The sequence below is a fragment of the Gracilinanus agilis genome, chromosome 4, assembly GCF_016433145.1.
Source record: "Gracilinanus agilis isolate LMUSP501 chromosome 4, AgileGrace, whole genome shotgun sequence".
NCBI classification, from domain to species: domain Eukaryota; kingdom Metazoa; phylum Chordata; class Mammalia; order Didelphimorphia; family Didelphidae; genus Gracilinanus; species Gracilinanus agilis.
The window spans coordinates 463,014,597-463,034,735 of NC_058133.1; the positions used below are offsets into that span (position 1 = coordinate 463,014,597).

At 39.9% G+C, this 20,139-nt stretch overlaps 1 protein-coding gene across 1 annotated transcript in view; it reads left to right on the top strand.

Moving 5' to 3' along the window:
• CTTNBP2NL (CTTNBP2 N-terminal like) overlaps positions 1-19,899 on the top strand; it is a 68,217-nt gene extending 48,318 nt beyond the window's left edge. Inside the window, exons 3-5 of the mRNA XM_044672328.1 lie at positions 9,978-10,208; positions 17,474-17,581; positions 18,516-19,899. Of these exons, the coding sequence (XP_044528263.1) occupies positions 9,978-10,208; positions 17,474-17,581; positions 18,516-19,895 (1,719 nt within the window). The 3' untranslated portion in view covers positions 19,896-19,899. The remainder of the gene's footprint in view (positions 1-9,977; positions 10,209-17,473; positions 17,582-18,515) is intronic.
• Positions 19,900-20,139: the final 240 nt, after the last annotated feature.

Here is a 20,139-nt window from a genome sequence, read left to right on the forward strand (position 1 = left end):
ATCAAAATGTACAGCATGCTGTCCTGGCACGAGAACTTGGAAGAGTGTTTTGGGGGAAAAGGATCAATTAATTCCCAAAGAGTACCTACTATATATAAATCTTAAGCTAAATTGTTGGAAAGGATACTTAATAGACTGAAACAGGATCTGACCCAGAAAGCTTAGAATCTAGATAAGATCCTATAAATACCAGAAAAGTTAATGATACAAAAAGTATGCAGTCGTGCAATATAGCAGTAAAAGAAATATCTCAAGGTAGTATATTATCAATTACCAAATGAATGGCATAGACCATCGATGGGCAAACTTTTTAAAGAGGGGGCCAAAGGAAAGGAAATGCTCATCTGTCGGTCTGTTTCTAAGGCAACTCTTCAAAGTTTCATTGTATTCATCAGATTAGGAATAATGTTGTGAGGCCAGATAGAACATTTCAGGGAGCCACATATGGCCTGCGGGTAGTTTGCCCATCAGTGGCACAGACCCTACCAGCTATAATGAGCATTTTATTATTTTTTTTATCTTAAATTTAAAATAATTTCCATGTTTACATGATTCATTTTCTTTCCCTCCCCTCTCCCAGAGCCAACAAGCAATTCCACTGGGTGGTACAAGTATTATCACTTGATACCTATTTCCATGTTGTTCTTTTTTGCTGTAGAGCAATTTTTAAAGCCCAAACCCAAAATGATATACCCACATATACATGTGATAAGTCATGTCATATGTTTTACTCCCATAGTTCTTTCTCTCAATGTGGATAGCATCATCCAAGCCCTACTCCATACCCACTACCACCTGATTCATCATTCCCATCCTGCCAACCTAACCATTCGCTCCCCAAAGTTTCAATATAACTCCACGAGCCTTTTCACTGTGGCCCCTAGATTGCCGATTTCATAGGCAACAAACTTCCCTTCATCTTAAATCATTTCCTCTCCTTCTTCTTCCTAACTAGTTCCTATGTAATCTCATTTCCCTCTTATGACACAGCTTCCCTGGCCACCTTTTCCAGTGCCTTCACTTTCGGTGTACCTTCATTCATTCTTCTCAGCTCACTGGTAGAAGTGGATGAGTTGGAATAGTCTTTGATCCCCATTTCCACTTCCAGGTTCTCCCCCTTTCCCCATCACTCAGTAACTTCTCTTCCTTTGAGATTCATGCTGTTCACATCTACCACCCAGGCAAAACCCTGGTGGCTGTTGTCTAGAGATAGACACTCCCCTACCTTCCTAAATGAGTTCAATACCTTTCCTCTCCCCCCCTAAATTCTGCCCTCAAACTAGGGGACTTCACATATCTATTGATTCTCTCTCCAATACCCTAACCCTGCATTGGCGAATCTATGGCACCCATGCCTGAGGGGCTGCTCCCTTCCCCTTCTCCACACCCACTCTGCCCAATGAGAGCACTTCTTCCCTCCCCTTGCCACATGAGAATGCAGTTTGGGCACTCGGTCTCTCAAAGGTTCACCATCACTACCCTAACCACTCAGTTTCTCATCTTACTCCTACATCCAAACCACCCAACCTCAGTCACACACAAAGATAGACATCCTCTTGATCTTGTTATCACCTACAAATATACCATCTCCATGTTCAGGAATTTTGAAATCCCTTTATCCAACCATAATCTATTCGCTTTTCACTTCTCCCTCTGCCTTCCTTTAGGTAACCCTTTTCTTCATCCTCACTATAACCTCCAATCCTTTGAGCCCTCAGTTCTCTCCCAGGCCATCTCCCTTGCACTAGCCACTCTCTCCTTTCTTCCTCATCTTGACTCCTTGATGAACCAATTCAGTCCTACAGTGTCTTCCTCTCATAAATCCCTCACCACTTATCATATCAATGATTATACCCAGCCAAGTCTCAAGCTTGGATCACTTCTATCTTTCGTCACCTTCATGCCTACGTGTGTGCTACTGAACAAACACAGAGAAAAATTACACAATCATTCTGACTAGATCCATTACAGATTTATGTTATATAACATCAACTGGGCCCTCACTGCTGCTAAGCAATCTTATTATACTTGTCTTATCAATTCACTATTCCATCCTATACAGCAATTTTTCCAAACCTTTTCATCCCTCCTTAAACTTCCTGTGGCTCCCCCTCCTTCTATCCACTTGGCTAAGAGAGCTTCATATTTGACAAGAAAAAATAAGGCCTTTCTTCATGAACTCCCTCTTCTCCCCTCTTCCTCAGCTCTTATCACTCAGATGCCTCTTGCCACTATCTCCTCCTTCACCTGTTTCATATGATGACTAACCTTATTACTCCTTACCAAAGCTAACTCCTCTCCTAGTTTAAGTGATTCCATTTCAACCTGTCTCTACCAATAGATTGGCTTCTCTGTCAGCCCCACTCTCTCACTTATTTTTAGTCTTTCCCTCTCTACTGGCCCTCTTCTCTTCTCTCTTCCTCCTACTTCTCTCAGTAAAGTTGTTCTAAAATTGATTGTGTAACCTCAAGAAAAATAACACTAACATGAATTATTTCACATATAAGATGAATGTAAGCTAACACATTAAAAAATATAGTGTGTTATTCTTATAATGAAAGGAAAAATAAGCAACAGATATCTTCATTACTTCAGAAATATGTAATCTTATTATTTGATTATGCACTCCACTGATACCCATGACAACCCTCTGTCGTTGTTGATCATCATCTTTGTAAGTTATTATGCATAAAATATATACTGTGATATCCAGGCGACTTCTGGTGATGAAGTTTTCCATACTTAACTAGGCTGGTCCTTAGATAATTGACATCCAGACTGAGCTTCTCTAACTTTGTAGGACCTGCCAGCATATGCACCCCTGTGGGATAGCCTTTAGGAAAGCAGATTCATTCTATGCCACAATGAGGTATAGAATAAATAGATCCCTAGTGGGGGGGAAATACTTAGCAATTTTAACTACAGATGGACCAAATAGCATGACATTTAAATTTATAAAAATATATAAAAAGAAAAGCTAAGAAATAGACAAATGCAATAATAATAGAAAATCTTGGCACCTCACAGTTAGAAAATACCATATGCTTGGACAACAATATGGTACAATTCGAAATAAACAATAAAATAGGAATGTATACTTTAAAACAAAGTTAACTATTAGATAATGAAGAAATGATAAAACATAACTATCAGAATCTATGAAATGCAGCCAAAGCAAGATCTCAGAGGCAAATTTATAGTTTAAAGTGCCTTTGTAAGAGAAAAGAGAAAATGAACAATTCAACAAAGATACCAAAAAATGAATAAAGAAATAGTCCAGAAGGAAAGTAGAAAAACAGAAATATCAAGAATTGGAATAGAAACAGGTAAATGGAAAAAGGAGAGGGAGGGAATAAAAAAAACCTAAAATTTACAAACTATTAGCAACTAGTCAAAAAAAAAGAAAAAGTCCTTACCAAAATCATAAAAAGAAATCACATTTTTCAAAATTAATAACACCATCAGGGTTTACTGTGTATGGCCTTTTACCAATAAAGTGAAATCGTTTAATGGTCATAATAACACAAAATAACAAACCTGACTCAACCGGAAATAAGTCAGAATAGGAAATAAAGCAAAGTATCAATAAACTACCCAACAAAACATTTCTAGATTTGATAACTCACAGGGTTGTTTTTTCAACAACAACAACAAAAAAAAACCACTATTTCTATTACATTAGAAGCTTGGGTTCAAATCCTGACTCTTACTGGTTGTGTGACTTTGGATCAGGTTCAAATTACACATTATTATTAACAATAGAGAAATGTTTCTCTGTGCTTAAAGAGACCATAATATACGCATAAAATATATAGTGACTACAGCTGCACACTAAAAAAATTACTCAGGACCAAGTGAGAGTTAAACCTGAGAGACAAGGATGGTTTATTATTGGAAAAATAATTAAAATTATATATTATTAATATAAGCATCAAAAACCATCTGATATATTCAATAGATTCAGAAGTATTGATAAAATCCAAATCCATTAAGATTTTTCCTCAACTTGAAAAATAACACCACTCTGGAACTAAGAGCTAATATTATACAATAGAGAATTATTAGAATCAAATTCATTAAAAACTGAAACAAATCCTAGGTCTCTTTGCCACAGTATTAGAAATGCTAACAGTTGTAATAAGGGTAAAACAAAGAAATGAGAGGAATTGACATTGGAAATAAAGAGGTCAGATTACTATTATTTGTAGATAGCATGGTTGTTCACATAGAAAATCCATAAGAATCAACATAGAAAATTATTTGAGCCTGAAATTACTTGACAAAATTACTTGAGCAAAGTAGGTTATAAGAACCACTCATTAAAAATAATTTATGATTTTATACTCAGCTGATAAAGAATAAAAACCTCTTAGAATAACAGAGCAAGCATTAAGTATTTAGCAATTAATCTACCTAGGCACATAGTTGATCCATAAATATATGTCTTGATTGATAGAAATAAAGGAAAATTTGAATAATTAGAAGGAATATCCACACCAAAGAGTTTATAGATCCAATGAAATACTTAAGATTTTTCTAAACATGTTTTTTAAATCCTATTAAAATGTTTTCCAGTTTTCAGCTTCATACTTCATCCTTATTCCTTTTCTGTAAGTTTAGTTTTGTAGATGTGAGAGAGTACAGTAAAAGTCACTGACTTTCTCAGTTGGTCAGCATCATTGTCAAATATAAAAACTCACTATTTTTTTTAGTGATAAAAGTCTTTCTAGAACAAATACTATTTTCATGATATTGTTAGCATCTTTGTTCAGAGTAATTGCTTTATTCATTTTTTTGAGATAGTTTTATATATAGTTTCATATTTTTGAGATAGTCTTTTATCAGAGACATCGGTGAGTGAATTACTTAACAACTGCAGTGAATGAATTATCTGTGGATTAATAGCCTGTGGTAACAAAACAAAAACAATCTTGGGTTAATGTACAATTAATTTTTGGGCACCAGAATAAAAGCACTCAAGTTTTTGTTGTTTTTTTTTTTAATGGCACTCAAGTTTAAAAAAAAAAGAACTCAGTAGTTATTTTGTTCGTATGATTATTTTCATAGGTGACTTCATCTTAGAATCATTTCATAAATAGCAAAGCTCCACCCTAAGCACATTTATGATAGCCTTATTTCTTAAAAATGAAAATTGTGTGACCAGCCATCTTAATTGAATGTGTTTCCCCAGTAGAATAAGTGTTGGCTGTACCTTTTTTAATTTGAAATCATACATACATACATTTTTTTGTTTACTTTAAAGATGAAGTGGTTTATTTCTTGCTTTAGGATTGGAATACCCCCTCTTTGTGTGATATTATATGGTATGACTAACCATCCGACTTTCTTCTACAGTTAGTAATAATAATCTTGAAATTGCTAGAAAACCGGTGTTCTAGACGCAGAATTTATATCATATCATTAGATAAGGTGTACAATGATTTTTATTAATGCTTCCATCAGTAGTATGTTTCATTCAGCTTTTGACAGTAATAGAAATGAGTAATAGATGATTAGTTTGTGTTGTCAGCCATGATAATATCCACTCTTATTGAAGCTGTCTAACCAGTCGATTATTTTTGTTGTTTGAAATTAAAGATTATTGTTTTTTCTGACAAGTTGTGAATTTTCTGTTCAAATGTATTGTAAATTAGCATTGAACTGAAAAGTTTGATGTATCACATAAAAAAATGTAACATTTAACTTTATTACAAAAATAGTAAAAAATAAAAATGAGGCCATTGAAAATACTTCCTACTAACAAAATAACTAAAAATATCTTTAAAGTATTAAAACTTGGAACTTGCAGCCTTGAATATGAGGTTATATTCAACCCAAGAAGATTATGGTGGTGGTAGATAGCATTAATCACAGAATAATAATAATAACAAACAATTTATAGAATGCTTTTTAGGTTGTTAGTGCACTTTAAATTTATTGTCTCATTTGATCTTCATAGCAACACCATAAAATTAGTGTTGTTATTATTATCCTAATTTTACAGAATATTAAAGCTAGAAAGAAGAAACGTAAAGATTTATATAGTCTCGTTCAGAGCTGTAAAGTTACTTCTCCAGAATCAAAGCCAGTAGGTGATAGAGCCAGGATATCTGAATCATAATCCAGTGCTCTTCCCACTATATTATACTTCCTTATCAAGATATGGCCATATCCTGCTGCTAAACTGATCATTTCCAACCAATTTGACTTATTTTTACTCAGTAAAGTCTGCCAGTTCTGAAATTGATCTGTCTTATAAAAATTGCTCCCAAACTCCATCTATATCCAATCTATGTCCAATCCGGTGTTTTGATTCCACCTTTCTGATCTTGATCACATTTAAGGATGGAGTCAAAATGATTGAGTTTTTTTATAAGACCAAAAGGATAAAAATCTTACAAGTATTTTTTAGATTCCTTCCACAGGTTCTTTTTCATTTGTATGCAAAGCCACCAATTTCATGTAACTTGTAATTACTGTACAAGTGATTTATCTAATTACTGTGCAAGTACTCTAAGAGAAAACAGACAACCTAACAACTGAGACCTTGCCAGCAAAGCATCTCTTCATATATTACTGGTAACTCCACGATACTTATTAAATTATACAAGATAATCACAGAGTTGGTGTTTAAGGAAGTTGTATTATTTAAGATTTAAAAGTATATACACTCAAAGCTGAGAGACGGCTTCTCAGTGGATCCAACATCAGAAGAACATCCACAGTCCATCCATGCCAGTTCATCCCAACATGGTATCCCAAAAAAGAGACAAAGAGTAACTTTTTCCCAGGATGGGAAAATGAATTGGTTAGATGCTTCTTTTTATTTAATTTCTTTCCTGTCTTCAGTACTTCTTTGTGGCCATGGAGGTGGACCACTAACTCTCAGTGACTGTGGCAGTTATGTTCTGAGAGCAAGGGATAACCAAGAAATGGCCCTTATGCTCCACAGGAAGACATGGAGAGAAGTTCCACAGGACAGGGTTGTCATTGGCCCTCCAGGATAGCATACTTGCATGACAAAGTGGAAAGAATGTTGGACTGATTTAGAGTCAGAGATCTGGATTTGAATCCCTGTCTTCTCTACTGTGCTCTAGGTCTCAGTTTCTCCATTTGTAAAATGAAGCCATTGAACCAGATCATCCTTAATGGCCCGTCAGCATTAAATCTCATCAAAGAATCAAAAGCCTCTCACAGAGGGAATCATTGTTCTCAGAACTGAGACTGCTTTCAGTACCACTGGCTTCAAGGGAAACTCTCCTGTGAGTCAGAATAGATGACACACTGAGAAAGTGGCCTTGCTTCTGCCTGCAGGGACACTTACATTCCCTTGGAGCAGTTTATAGGCTTGCAAACTTATATTCGTCCTACGGTGGGTTATTGATCTAGCATTTTTGTGCCATATCCAAAAGAACTAAGTGTTGGAGGGAAATTAGTTCTTCACCAGCAAGCAAGCAAGCTATAAGAAAAATTGAGAACTGCCCTTTAAGACGATCAAGTTCTTGTGTCACTTAGAGCCTTGCTTTTTATATAAACATAAAACACATTACTATTGGTAGCTGAATAAAGATCTGGTCTCTCTGTCTCTGTCTGTCTGTCTCTCTCCCTCTCCCCCTCTTTCCCCTAATCTCTCTCTTCCCCTACCCCCATGTATGTATGTGCATCTGTTTCTTTGACAACCCTCCCTCTTGGCACTGATTGTAGATCCCCGGTACAGCTTGCCTGTATAATTTGGAGCTGGAAAAGAGTATCCTGTCTTGTCCTTTACAGCTCTAGGATCCCTTTTCTTTCCCTCTAAAAATACACCTAGTTAAATTAAGGCCAAAAAGATGATCATTAACATTCCATTCTCCAAAGCTCAAGTAGAAGAAAGTGCATGAGTGAGATAATTATATTATCCAAAGACTAACAATGTGGTCAACATGGTCATATAAGCATGTAGCAAAGTCAGCTTAAATCAGAATTGCTCAGATTGGTAGAATGTGATTAAATTATCCCTAAGCCCAAACTTTGGTCAGGCCATTAGATACAGCACCTCAGATTTTTCAGTGTGACTCTTAATCTTCTGATTGATTTTTACCATACTATATAGCAAACTCATTGTGAGTCAACAGTGTGGCAGCCCAAAGAGTAAATGCTGCCCTGGGCTATATTAAGAGAAACATAGTTTCCAGTATGAGGGAGGTAATAATTCCTCTTTATGCTCAGATCAAGTCACCCTGGAGTAAAGTATTCCATTTACAGGCATCATATTTTGGGAAATACATAGACCAGCAGGAGCTTATCTAAAATAGGGCTTCCAGGATGATGGGAGAACTGAACAACTTGGTCATAGCAAGATTAGTTGAAGGAACCGAAGCTATTTAGCACAGAAAAGAGTTAAGAATGGACATGACAGTTATCTTCAAGTGTTCAAAGCATTCCCATGTGGAAGAAAGGGTGTAAAAATGTTCTGTTTAGTTTCAGAGGGCAGAACTAGTAGCAGTGGGTCAAAATTGCAGAGAAATACATTTAAGCTTGATTTAAAGAAAAACATCCTGATAATTAGCACCATCCAAAAACAGAATGGGAGGTAGTTTGCTCATTTCACTGGAGGCCCCAAAACTGAGTCTAGATGACCACTTTCTAGGAATATTAGGATTCTCGTTCAGCCATGGGTTGATTCAGATGTAGACCCTGAGGGGAGCCTTCTTAAAGCTCTTAAAGATGCTATGACTAGCCCTTTAGAGGAAGGAGAGTTGATACAGGAGCCCAGCTTAATCATAGCCTACTTTATAATTATAAAAAAATCATCTTCTTTAAGGACAAATTTAAAACATAGCAAAATGCCTGAAAAAATATTTAGGTAAAATTCTGATGGAAATCTATTTGTAATTAATATACAAATGCACTTTTAGGTAGGTAGGAACTACAAAAATAAGTGTGAATCCATTGAAAGAAATAAGTTCCATGTTTGTTTTATTTTCAGGGTCAGGGGGAGGAATTGGTTTTCATTAAAATCTCTTCTCCATAGCTATTTTAGTTGTGGGTTTCCCTTTCTTACAAATGGTTTCCTGTTTGTGGGCAGTGGTGTAAAGATAATGGTAAGTTCTGCTGAAATAGTTAAGAGAAATGGATAAATGATGAGAATTTTTATAATTCAACATCAGCTTCTTCCTTCTACAGCAAAGCTTATTGCTCTGCTTTTTGTGTTTCCTTAACTATATTTTAACTTTCATGCTTTTTGTAAAGTACCTTAAGAAATTACATATGAATAAATAGAAGTAGCTGCACTCAAAGCCATCTTGTTAAAGCACAGAAGATAGAATAAGGACAAAACCAACGTCCCTAGTAAAGATGAGGCAATTCAATCCATCCAATGCTTATTATATATTCCTAGTTTCCCAGGCATTACACACAAATGCACAAGTAACTGGAAGGCAGGACAGAACCTAAGTGCTGTAAGAGAGTCCTTGAGATTAATCCTCTCCCCTCATTTTGCAGATGGGGGAAAAAAAAACAACATCAAGGCTTGGAGACATCTGATTGTCCACAGTCACAAACAGTAAATTGAAGAATGCTGGAATTTGAACCCAGAGTTTCTGACTCCATATCTAGTGTTCTCTGCAACATTCTATTCATGAATAATAGCTCCTATTTTTACAGCTTTCTACAGTTAACAAAGCACCCATGTAAGATAGGCTGGTCAGATGTTATCATCTGCATTTTACATATGAAGAAACTGAGGTTCAGGGAGGTGAAAAGTTGTGGTCAAGACCATACAGAGAGAAAGGGGCCACGTCTGTATTCAAACCCAGGTCTAGGCCTGTATCTATATTTAAATAGCTTGCTCTGATTCTTAAGCAGATTCTTCACTGCACCCTCTTTTTTTATATAATTCCAGGTTTTCAACCTCCCTCTTCAACTGGATTATCACTTTATGTTATTAAGCAAACATTTGATGATTTTTGTGTGTGTGTTTCTGGTTTTTTTCTCAGGCCCAACACCGAGACACTTTCATTGAAGAGCGCTATGGAAAATATAACATCAGTGATCCTTTAATGGCTCTTCAGAGAGACTTTGAAACACTCAAGGAGGAAAATCATGGGGATAAGCAACCTGTCAGCCCCCACCCCCTGTCTGTTCTTAAGGCAGTGATGAAGCAGTGCAGAAACATGCAAGAACGTATGCTGTCCCAACTGGCTGCTGCGGAGAGTCGACACCGCAAGGTGGGTTCACTCAGCTATGCTGGTGTTGCCAAAAGCCAGGCGAGGACCCACTCCGTACTGCCCTTTGCTCTCTTGTGGCAGCTGTTTACCATCCTTAGAAGTGGCTAGAAGAATTCCAGAGTACCTAGAGTGGGGATTCTTAGCCTCCTTTGTGTCCGTGGGCCCTTTGGCAGTCTGTGAAGAAGACAGACCTCTTCTTAGAATAATATTTGTTGCCTTACATAGAGAATTGAAGGAAATCCTGAATTTCAATTAGAGGTTAGTGAAAATAAAGATGTAGTTTTTTTTTTCCCCATCCCAATTCATGAAGCTCCTAAGATTTGTCTGTGAACCCTACGTTAGGGCTCCCTTCTTTAGAGGCAGGACTTGAAGTTGGGGGTTGCATTCTTCTTCTCTTATTCCAAATGTGAAGTTTGGGAGTGTACTAGGTCTGTTCATTCAGATAACATTCCTTCTTGTTACACCACTCGAGAATGCTGTTTGTCCAGCTCTTGATGCTGTCTGAGCTTTGGCAGCACACTGAGACGGGACAAAGTTTATAATTGAACGCAGTGTTCTCTGTTTGCTTACATAAATGATAACTCTGTATGGTTAACAGATATTTGGGGAAAGTTATAGCCAGTAAAATCCCTGTGTACAGTTACCTAAATATAAACATACATGTTTGTGCACACGCACACACACTTCCTCCTAGGTTTTCATTTATTCCCTATTTTGAATTTCGTTGTATTTTTCTGCTTCTAAAACCATGAACACTGCCTAGTAATGGTTACCTTAGGGCAATCCCAGCCTGTTAGAAATTACTTTTTCTCCTAAGTCTTATAGACTTGACTGCTAGTCATGAAAGCAGACCTGTGCTTTCCCTGACCTCATCCCATTGGAATTCTGGTGCCTGTTGGTTGACTTCCCGGTCTGTTGTCATTGGCTGCTCAGAGCTGGCCCGTACAAGGTACTGGCAAGAATCGGCATTTCCTCAGTATTATTCTGACTTTGGGCCAACACAGAGGGAGGCATGGGGGCATTCAGTGGGAGACCACTGGCCCTGAAGAAACTGCTTTGGTGATTCAAAGTCCAGGAATCCCAAGGTCACTAGGAGGATCCCCTGAATCAAACCCCTTAGCTGCCACACATCTTCTTAACTAAGCTTGATTCCTTTGCTGAGTTCAGGTGCAAGATTCAATTAGAAAACATGAAGGCACGGTGTGGCAGGTGGCACTAGGGGTTTCTTGTGTAGAACTTTATACTTTCCAAAGTGTTTTTATTTAGTTATGTAATAAGACCTTCACTCCCAACAACTCTGGGAGGAAGGTAGAACAGACAGTATCATTTTCATTTGTCCACCAAGGAAAACAAGTAGCTGTAGAGGCTGACAGATCTATTCAAGAAGGTGGTCCTAGAAAGATTTATTGCTCCTTTTCTGTTGCTGGGGGTGGGGTAGAAGGGAGTTAAAATTAACACCAAATTCCATAATATTATATTTCCGTGTAAGATTAAATCTGTTTTTTTAAAAGACACTTGAAATCTAAAGGCATGTATTGGGCTCGGTTAAGTGGAAGAATTTAAGCTCTTTCAGCTACACTTTAGTTATAGTATAGCCACCAAAGCAGCTGTAGTAGGCTCTAAACCCTCCTTGGAGCCACATGCAAGGAATTTTTATTCTCCAGTCAGGAAAACTGTTAGCAAATGAAAGTGAGAAAACAAGGATGGGTTGTACAAAGCATGAAGACAGAGAAGCATCAGAAGCACTGACTGTGTACCTATACTGAACACTTAATGCTGTGGAGAGGCCCCCTCTGGTCCGAATATTCTGTAGTAAAATCTGGATATCTTTTTTAGACCTTCATTCTCTTTTTTATAATTAGGTAGAATCCTATGACATTGCTTTTAGAAATAAATTTTTATTTGTATCTTTATTATTTGATATCTATTGAAATACCCTCCATTTCCCACTCTATCCCTCCCTCTATTTCCTCTTGAGAAAAGCCGTCCCTTATAATGATTTTTTTTTTAAAGAGGAAGAAATAAAAGTAAACAAAAGTGACCAACATACAGTGGTACCTTGATACATGAGCACCTTAAGTGCTCATTTTGAGATACGAGCAGTCACAATCAGGATGTTTTGCTTTAAGTCATGAGTGGATATTTGAATCACAATCCTACCACCCTCCACTAGATATCCTGCTGAACATTCGGTTTCACAAGTTACAGGAGGCTGTCTTGTTTAGTTCAGTGTTTATCTGGCTGTGCGAGCATCTGTATTGAATTGCTTTTGCTTTTTTCTTTATTTTTGTCTTTATCAGTTTTGTTTTGGGGGGGCAAATTTCTTAACTTTTAACCATGGGTTCTAAGAAAATTAGTGCCAAGGGCAGTGCTGAGAAGAAGAGATGGGTGATGTCCATGAAATTAAAGCAAGAAATCATCAAAAAACATGAGCAAAGTGTGCATGTTTGCAACTTGGCAAAGGAATACAATCTTGGTATATCAACATGTTCAGTTTTAAAGCAGGAGTCTTTAAAGGTTATATTTTCCAGGCATGGACCTCAATGAGGCCATCTGGAATGCCATGGGCTCCCTGGCCTCACAGGCTACTAAGGATGGCAAAAAGGAGAAGAAAGAAGAAGATAAAAAATGAGACCAGAAAGGAGAGAGTGCTCAGTCTCTTCTCAGGGGGCTGAAAAGGATGGGTGTCACACAGTAGGTGGCAGGCTTGTGTAACAGTTACAACCCAAATAAAGTTTGGTGGTTTTTTTTTTTTTCCAAAAAAAGAAAAAAAGATACCCAGAAAAAGTTCCAACAGGGTGTGCGTTGGAGCTGTGTGATGACACTTGTTTCACACATTATCAAAATGTTCTGAAAGGGAAGAACAAATAAACTTCCATAGAAAGGTTTCCTTTAAATGGCCTCTAAGTGAAATGGAAGAAGGTGTGGCAAAACAGCGCAAATTCAATGAAGAAAAATGATGAGTAAAGTAAAAAAAATAACAATTAAGTTTAGCAATAAAGTTACATATCCTAAGTAATGTGTAGGGTCAATTTTGCATTTAAATGTAGCGTTACGTGTGTAGAGAGTAAGTTATGTTAAACAATAGTGCACAAAATGAAAACCTTCTCCACCAGCATCTTGATCTGATCTTGAAGGTAAATAACATTTCATAAGCAAGTTTATTTCTTTATATTCTTTCTTATTATCTATAAATATATTTATTTCTTATTTATAAAGTACTTTTTTGTATTTAAAAGCATATAAAACAAAAAAATTGTATATGGGGGGGTGGAACAGATTAATTACATTTCCATTCATTTAAATGGGGAGATTTAATTTGACACACGAGCAAATTGAGTTATGAACTTGGCCATGGAACGAATTAAACTCATGTGTCAAGGTACCACTGTATTAGGAAGTCTGCTATTTGGCATTTCCATTCCTCCCTGTTATAGACCCTGGGCCTGACTCAAGGCTCCTATTTGAAGTCTGGGATTCAAATGAAAAGAGATACCTATAGACCATCTGCCCATTAAGAAAAGAAGTTTTGGGCAGAGCCAAAATGGTAGAGTATTGGAAAGCACTACTCCCCCAAGCACAGACTCCTCCAGACTCCAGACAGATTGAGAAAATGCCCCAAGCCAGATTCTGATAGGGAAATCGAGAGCAGTTCTTTGTCTAGTCTAAGTTGGCATGGAAGGACAGAAAGGAAGTCTACAGACACTGGGGATGGGGGTCAGATTAGGTGAGTAGAGTCCTGAAGCACCCAGGGAGGCTGTACACTAGGACAAAAGGAGGTCCCAGGCTCATACCAGGACACTGTGACAGGGATAGGTGCCAACTGGCAGCTTTCTTGCCTTCAGCTCAGTTCCAGATCACAGTTCCAGTGTGGTGTAAGAAAGGGGACCTGTGCAGGGGAGTAACTTCCAGGTAGGAAGGACTTGGGTTGTGTTCAGAGGAATGAGAAGGTTCAGAAGTGAGCAGTAGCAATAGTGTAGTTCAGACCCCAAGCTCATATATAGTAGGGTCTCTCTTCCAGCATCTAGTCCACCTTCAAAAAAATTAGAGGCCAGAATCCCAGACCAAACAGGACTCCACAGTTCTCCCACTTTAAACCAATAGAGCTTTCCAGATGGCTGATAGAGACAGTGTCCAGCAGCAGTCTACTCTTACACAGACCCAAACCCAGGTCAGGTCAGGAATTTGCAGAGTTCAGATTAAGGGAGCAGCCATCAGACTTTGCCTTAAATCAGACTGATCTTGAAACAGGGAACACTACAGGTCCCCAGGCTCTCCCTAAGATCCTAGAAAAATACAACACTCACTATGCCAAGAAAGCAGCAACAGGACTAGCTAGCACAGACTTTCCCTCCAGAAGTATGGCAAATCCCAGCCCTAAGATCAACTCCAAAGACAGGAAGGCTAGAAGAATGGGCAAACAAAAAACCACCAGAATGAGCTAGTAGGTTGACAGGGGCTCTCAATACACAAAAAGAGAAGAAGAGAATAACTCAAACATCTACAAGCAAAGTCATGGAGAAAACAGAATGAACACAAATTTAATTAGAATTCCTAGAAGAGGCAAGAGTTTTGGTGGTTTTTTTTTAGAGCTAAAAATATTTTTATAAATGGAATAAGAGCACTTAAGAGGAAAACTGGAAAAGAAATGAGAGCTATAGAAGAAAGAATTGGAAAGGGAATGAACAGTTTGACACAAAAGGCACAAATCTTGCCCCAGCAACAATCTTCTTGAAAATGGGACCAAATAGAAGTTAATAATGACTTCAAAAGCAACAGGAAATGTTAAATCAAAATCAAAAGGCCAAAAAAAAAAAAAAAAAGGAAAATAGAAGAAACTTTGAAGTTCAGATAGACCAAAGAGAAACATAAAAAGTTAAACATAAAAGAACTCAACAAGGACAAGTGCTAACATTTAAACATGAGTGCCCTGTTGGAGCCCCATCATCATCATGTGTCATAAAAGGAATCCAATTAGATATGATTTTGTTGGTTCTTGATGACCTTAAGAAAAGAAAGTTCGTGGAAGAGGAATACACCAGGTCGAAATAGAAAAGAAAGTTAGGGGAAATTCTCACATAATCAATGTGCATAGGTAAGATGGCTCTACCAAAAAAAAAAAAAAAAAAAAAAGGAGGAGTGGAATTGGTTGACACTTGAACTTTACTCTTCTTTGAACTCGTCTAAAGAAAGAATACACACACACACACATACACACAGAATTGAGTACAGAAATATATTTTGCTCAGCAAGACAATAGGAGTAAAGGAGATTAAGATTAAGGAAAGGATTAGTTCCTAAGCAAAACAAACTCTTCAGTGTATATAAGAATATAAGAGTGACAAAGAACAGAAGTCAGTGGGAGTACCATAAATTGGAGAATAGATGAGCAAGTAAAGGTATATATATAAATGTGCCAGGCTCTGATCAGCATAATGACCAACCAGGATTCCATAGGACTGTCGATGAACATGTTCTTCACCCCCTGACAGAGAAATGAAGGACTCAGAATTCGGAAGGAGACAACTATTTTTGGATGTAGCCAATGTAGAGATTTGTTTTGATATATGTTGATGATGAGTTTTGTTTTTCCTGTGTTTTCAACTGGAAGGTTAGCAGGTGGGAGGATAAGAAAGTAGATTCAAATAAATAAAATATTTAAGAAAACAAAGTTTATTCAACCATAGCATGGAAAAGCTATTGAGCAAAGACACAGTGTTGACTTGCTTCAGCAGACTTTCCCTGGCTTTCTGTTGTGAAGCAGAAGAGGAGCTCCTGACTCTTCCCCAAGCCAGCTTTTGTAAATAAGCTACCAGGAAGTTCTTTTGGTGCTTTGAGTGAATCCTCTGGGCCACTTAAGACTCAAGGATGGTTTCATACTCCTTTTAGGGGAAAAATAGCCTTGTCTACCTGGGGTAATGCCTTATGGAATACTCAACTATTGCTAATACTACTAACCTATTCAAAAAATCAGAGACATGTTTCTTTTCATATTTCTTTTGGTGAGCCAAGCCTTACCATTCATCATAATTTTGTAGCATCCAGATTACATTGTATGTCAAGAATGTCTGGTTCTAAGGCAAAATGTTCATTTTTACCTCCTCCATTCTTATGATATGGCTGTTGGATTTGTGTGGCATTTGAGAAACAGCATGCTTGATGTGAAGTAAACCTGGAGTTAGGGGATCTAGTTTTGAATCACAGCCCTGCTTCCTCCTGGCTGTGTGACCTTGGGCAAGTCTAACCATTTTTCATGTAAAATGAGAGCATTAGATTGAATGAGATCTTTGTTCCCTTTTTTTCTTTCATTTTTCTTAAACCTTCACCCTATGTCTTAACAATTCTCAGACAAAAGAACAGCAAGATCTAGGCAATCAGGGTTGTGACCTGCCTAGGGTCACACAGCTAGGATGTGTCTAAGGCCAGATTTGAACCCAGGTTCACCTGCCTCCCAGCCTGGCTATCTGCTGTGCTACCTCGCTGCCCCATATTGTCTGTGAACTCTTAACATATTATAACTAATCAGGATACAGTAAGGAAGTCACCTCATTTAGTTACTGTAGTCCATTCTGTCATCTTTAGTGTTGAATTGACTTGGGTTTTGAGGTCCACTCTCTCGAAAGGCTGTAACCACTGCATTTTAGAATGTTTTATGGAAAAGACTAGGAAAGCTAAACATGCAGACTCTGGCATGCTCCCTGGATTTGAGAACATCCAATATTAAAAGGTTCAGGTGAAGGAAAGTTAGGAAAATATGGACAACAATTCTGCAGTGGAAGTCACCACAGGAAAGACAGAAATCTTTCATGAATGGAATTCTGATTACACAAAGCTAAAAAAAAAAAAAAGAGGGGAAAGTGATCTGAGGAGTCCCTTGTTGGAGACACTGAATTGATAAACCAACTTGGGTTTTTAAATATATGTACATCAAGGGGCACTAAAAAAGAGATTTTTAGTTATGAGGGGAAAAGGGGGAGTGAAAGCAAGGATAGGGCAAATTGGATTAAACAAGGAGAACATAATAGAGAGACAGCCAATCTATTGAACTCACATTTTAAGGTCACTTATTAGGTTTTTAGTACAGTAAAAGTTCATCAGTTAGACATGGGTAGAACTCGATGATCTCTGATGTTTCTTTCCAGTCCAGTATTATGTGATGTGTAACCTTCAGGCCTGTCTCACTGGTTCTTGATTAAATTATAAGAAAATATGATGCAGTTTTGATACTTAGAGATGATTTATTATGGGTTTTTTGTCCTCGGAAGGTAATCCTAGATCTTGAGGAAGAAAGACAGAGACACGCCCAAGACACTGCCGACGGAGACAATATCACCTACATGTTGGAGAAGGAGCGAGAGCGACTGACCCAGCAGGTGCGTCAGGCTATGGGAATGTCATCTTCATCCTTGGATTCCCTCTCCCTACCCATCCCATTCTCCATTTTTAAAAAATGATGCCATACTATCCTGCTGAGTTATAGTCCCAATTGTGTTTAAATTAATTTTGTTAATGTTACCTTTGGAAGGGACCTGAAAGGTCACCTAGGCAGCTTTTTTTTTTTTTTTTTTTTTTTAAGTAATGAGGAAGTTGAACTTTATACTGGATAAGTGACTTGCCTAAAGTCACACAGGTAAGTAGTTTTGTTAGAACCTGTATCCTCTGACTCCAAATCCGGAGACCTTTGCAGTGTACATTGCTGCTACCATCTGATTAAGTCCAGTGCATTTTCTTTTTGCTTATGGTTAAGAACCGATATGTTTGTTATATCATATCTTAAAGCATTTATTCCATTTTTTCTATATCCTTGTATAATGGGAAGAAACCTGGTTTTAGAGTCACAATCAAGCCTTAGCTTCAACACTTGCAAACTACCGGACCTAGGCAAATCACTTAACCTCTGTGCCTCTGTTTCCTTATCTGTAAACTTGAGATAATGATACTTTCACTCCATGCCTCACAGATTGTGGCCAAGAAACCACTTCCTAAACTTTGAAGAACAATTTAAACTGAGCAATTGTTCCATCTAAACTGAGGGTCTAGGGGGCAGCTGGGTAACTCAGTGGATTGAGAGCCAGACCTGGAGATGGGAGGTCCTAAGTTCTAATCTGGCTTTAGACACTTCCCAGCTGTGTGACCCTGGGCAAGTCACTTGACCCCAGTGAGCCTCAGAACCCATACAGAGTTCTGATTCTAAGATGGAAGGGAAGGGTCTACAGAGCAAAGAAAAGTCCTGGTGCCCTTTGTGCCTCTGCCTCAGAATGCGGGATTCCTGCCCTAATGAGGGGGTGTCTGCTCTTGTTTTTCTAGCTGGAGTTTGAGAAGTCCCAAGTGAAGAAGTTTGAGAAGGAGCAGAAGAAGCTGTCCAGCCAGCTGGAGGAGGAGCGCTCACGCCACAAGCAGCTCTCGTCCATGCTGGTGCTGGAGTGTAAGAAGGCGAGCAGCAAGGCGGCCGAGGAGGGCCAGAAGGCCGGCGAGCTCAGCCTGCGGCTGGAGAAGGAGAGGAGCCGCGCCAGCCGGCTGGAGGAGGAGCTGGCGGCCGAGAGGAAGCGGGGCCTGCACACAGAGGCGCAGGTGGAGAAGCAGTTGTCCGAGTTTGACATCGAGAGGGAGCAGCTGCGGGCCAAGCTGAAGCGCGAGGAGAATCGCACCCGAACCCTCAAAGAAGAGATGGAGGCGCTGAGAAGGACCCTGAGGGACCTGGAGGCCTCTCTGCAAGGGCAAGGCAGCGAGGCCGTATCCCGGAGCACCGCCACCGATCCCCCACAGCGGGCCTCCGCGTCCTGCCAGACAGAGAGTCCCGGGGAAAGGGCGGCCAAGGCGGCAACCGCCGGGACCCTGTCCCCACCCGCACACCCCTACGCCAAAGCCAATGGCCACTGCGACGGGGAGGTGTGCCCAGGCAGGGGTGCAGAGAGCCCGGTGCCCCCAAGAGAGAGCGTGCTGGAGAATGGGGGGTCTCCCGTGGGGCTGGAGCCCCCCGTGCCCCTCCCCTCACAGAGCTCCCCGTCTCCAGGCGGAACCGCCGCCTCCTCTCTGACCTCCTCGCCGTGCTCCTCGCCTGTCCTGACCAAGCGCTTGATGGGGCCGGGGGCCGGCAGCCCCGGCTACCAGTCATCGTACCAAGTGGGGATCAACCAGAGGTTTCACGCGGCTCGGCACAAATTCCAGGTCCAGGCGGATCAGGAGCAACAGAGCGGCGGCCTGCAGAGTCCCCCCTCCAGGGACCTGTCCCCCACCCTTGTGGACAACTCGGCCGCCAAGCAGCTGGCCCGGAACACGGTCACTCAGGTGCTGTCCAGGTTCACTAGCCAGCAAGGGCCTATCAAGCCCGTCTCTCCCAACAGCTCCCCCTTTGGCACAGACTATCGCAATCTGGCCTCTAGCGGTAGCCCGCGGGGCGACAGCGGCCACTCCCCCACCCCGGGGAAGGTCTCCAGCCCTCTGAGCCCCCTGTCTCCCGGGATCAAATCGCCCACCATCCCCCGCGCGGAGAGGGGGAACCCTCCGCCCATCCCCCCAAAAAAGCCAGGCCTCACCCCGACGCCGTCCCCTACAGCTCCCCTGACCAAAACCCCTTCCCAGGCCGCTGCCCTGAGCACCACGGAAGACCTGCCCGGCAGCTGCTCTGCCAATGCGGTCGTGGCCAATGGCAAAGAGCTCGAGATCCTCCTGCCCACCAGCAGCTAGTGCCCGCGGCCCCGCCCACATTCCATTGTGTTCCCTGGAGAGCTCCGACACAGACCCTGGGGCGGCTCCTCTTATTTATTTTGATAGTGGTGGAAATTTCCTTTAGGACACCTTTTAGTGTATTTTCACCTTTTTTATATTTTTTTAAAGTAGAAACTTGGGTTTTGTGTCTCCGATCTTTGTACCGAAGCTGGAAAAGGCACCTCAGAGATGTCTCCAGGCTGAACAATCCCCATCGCGTCGT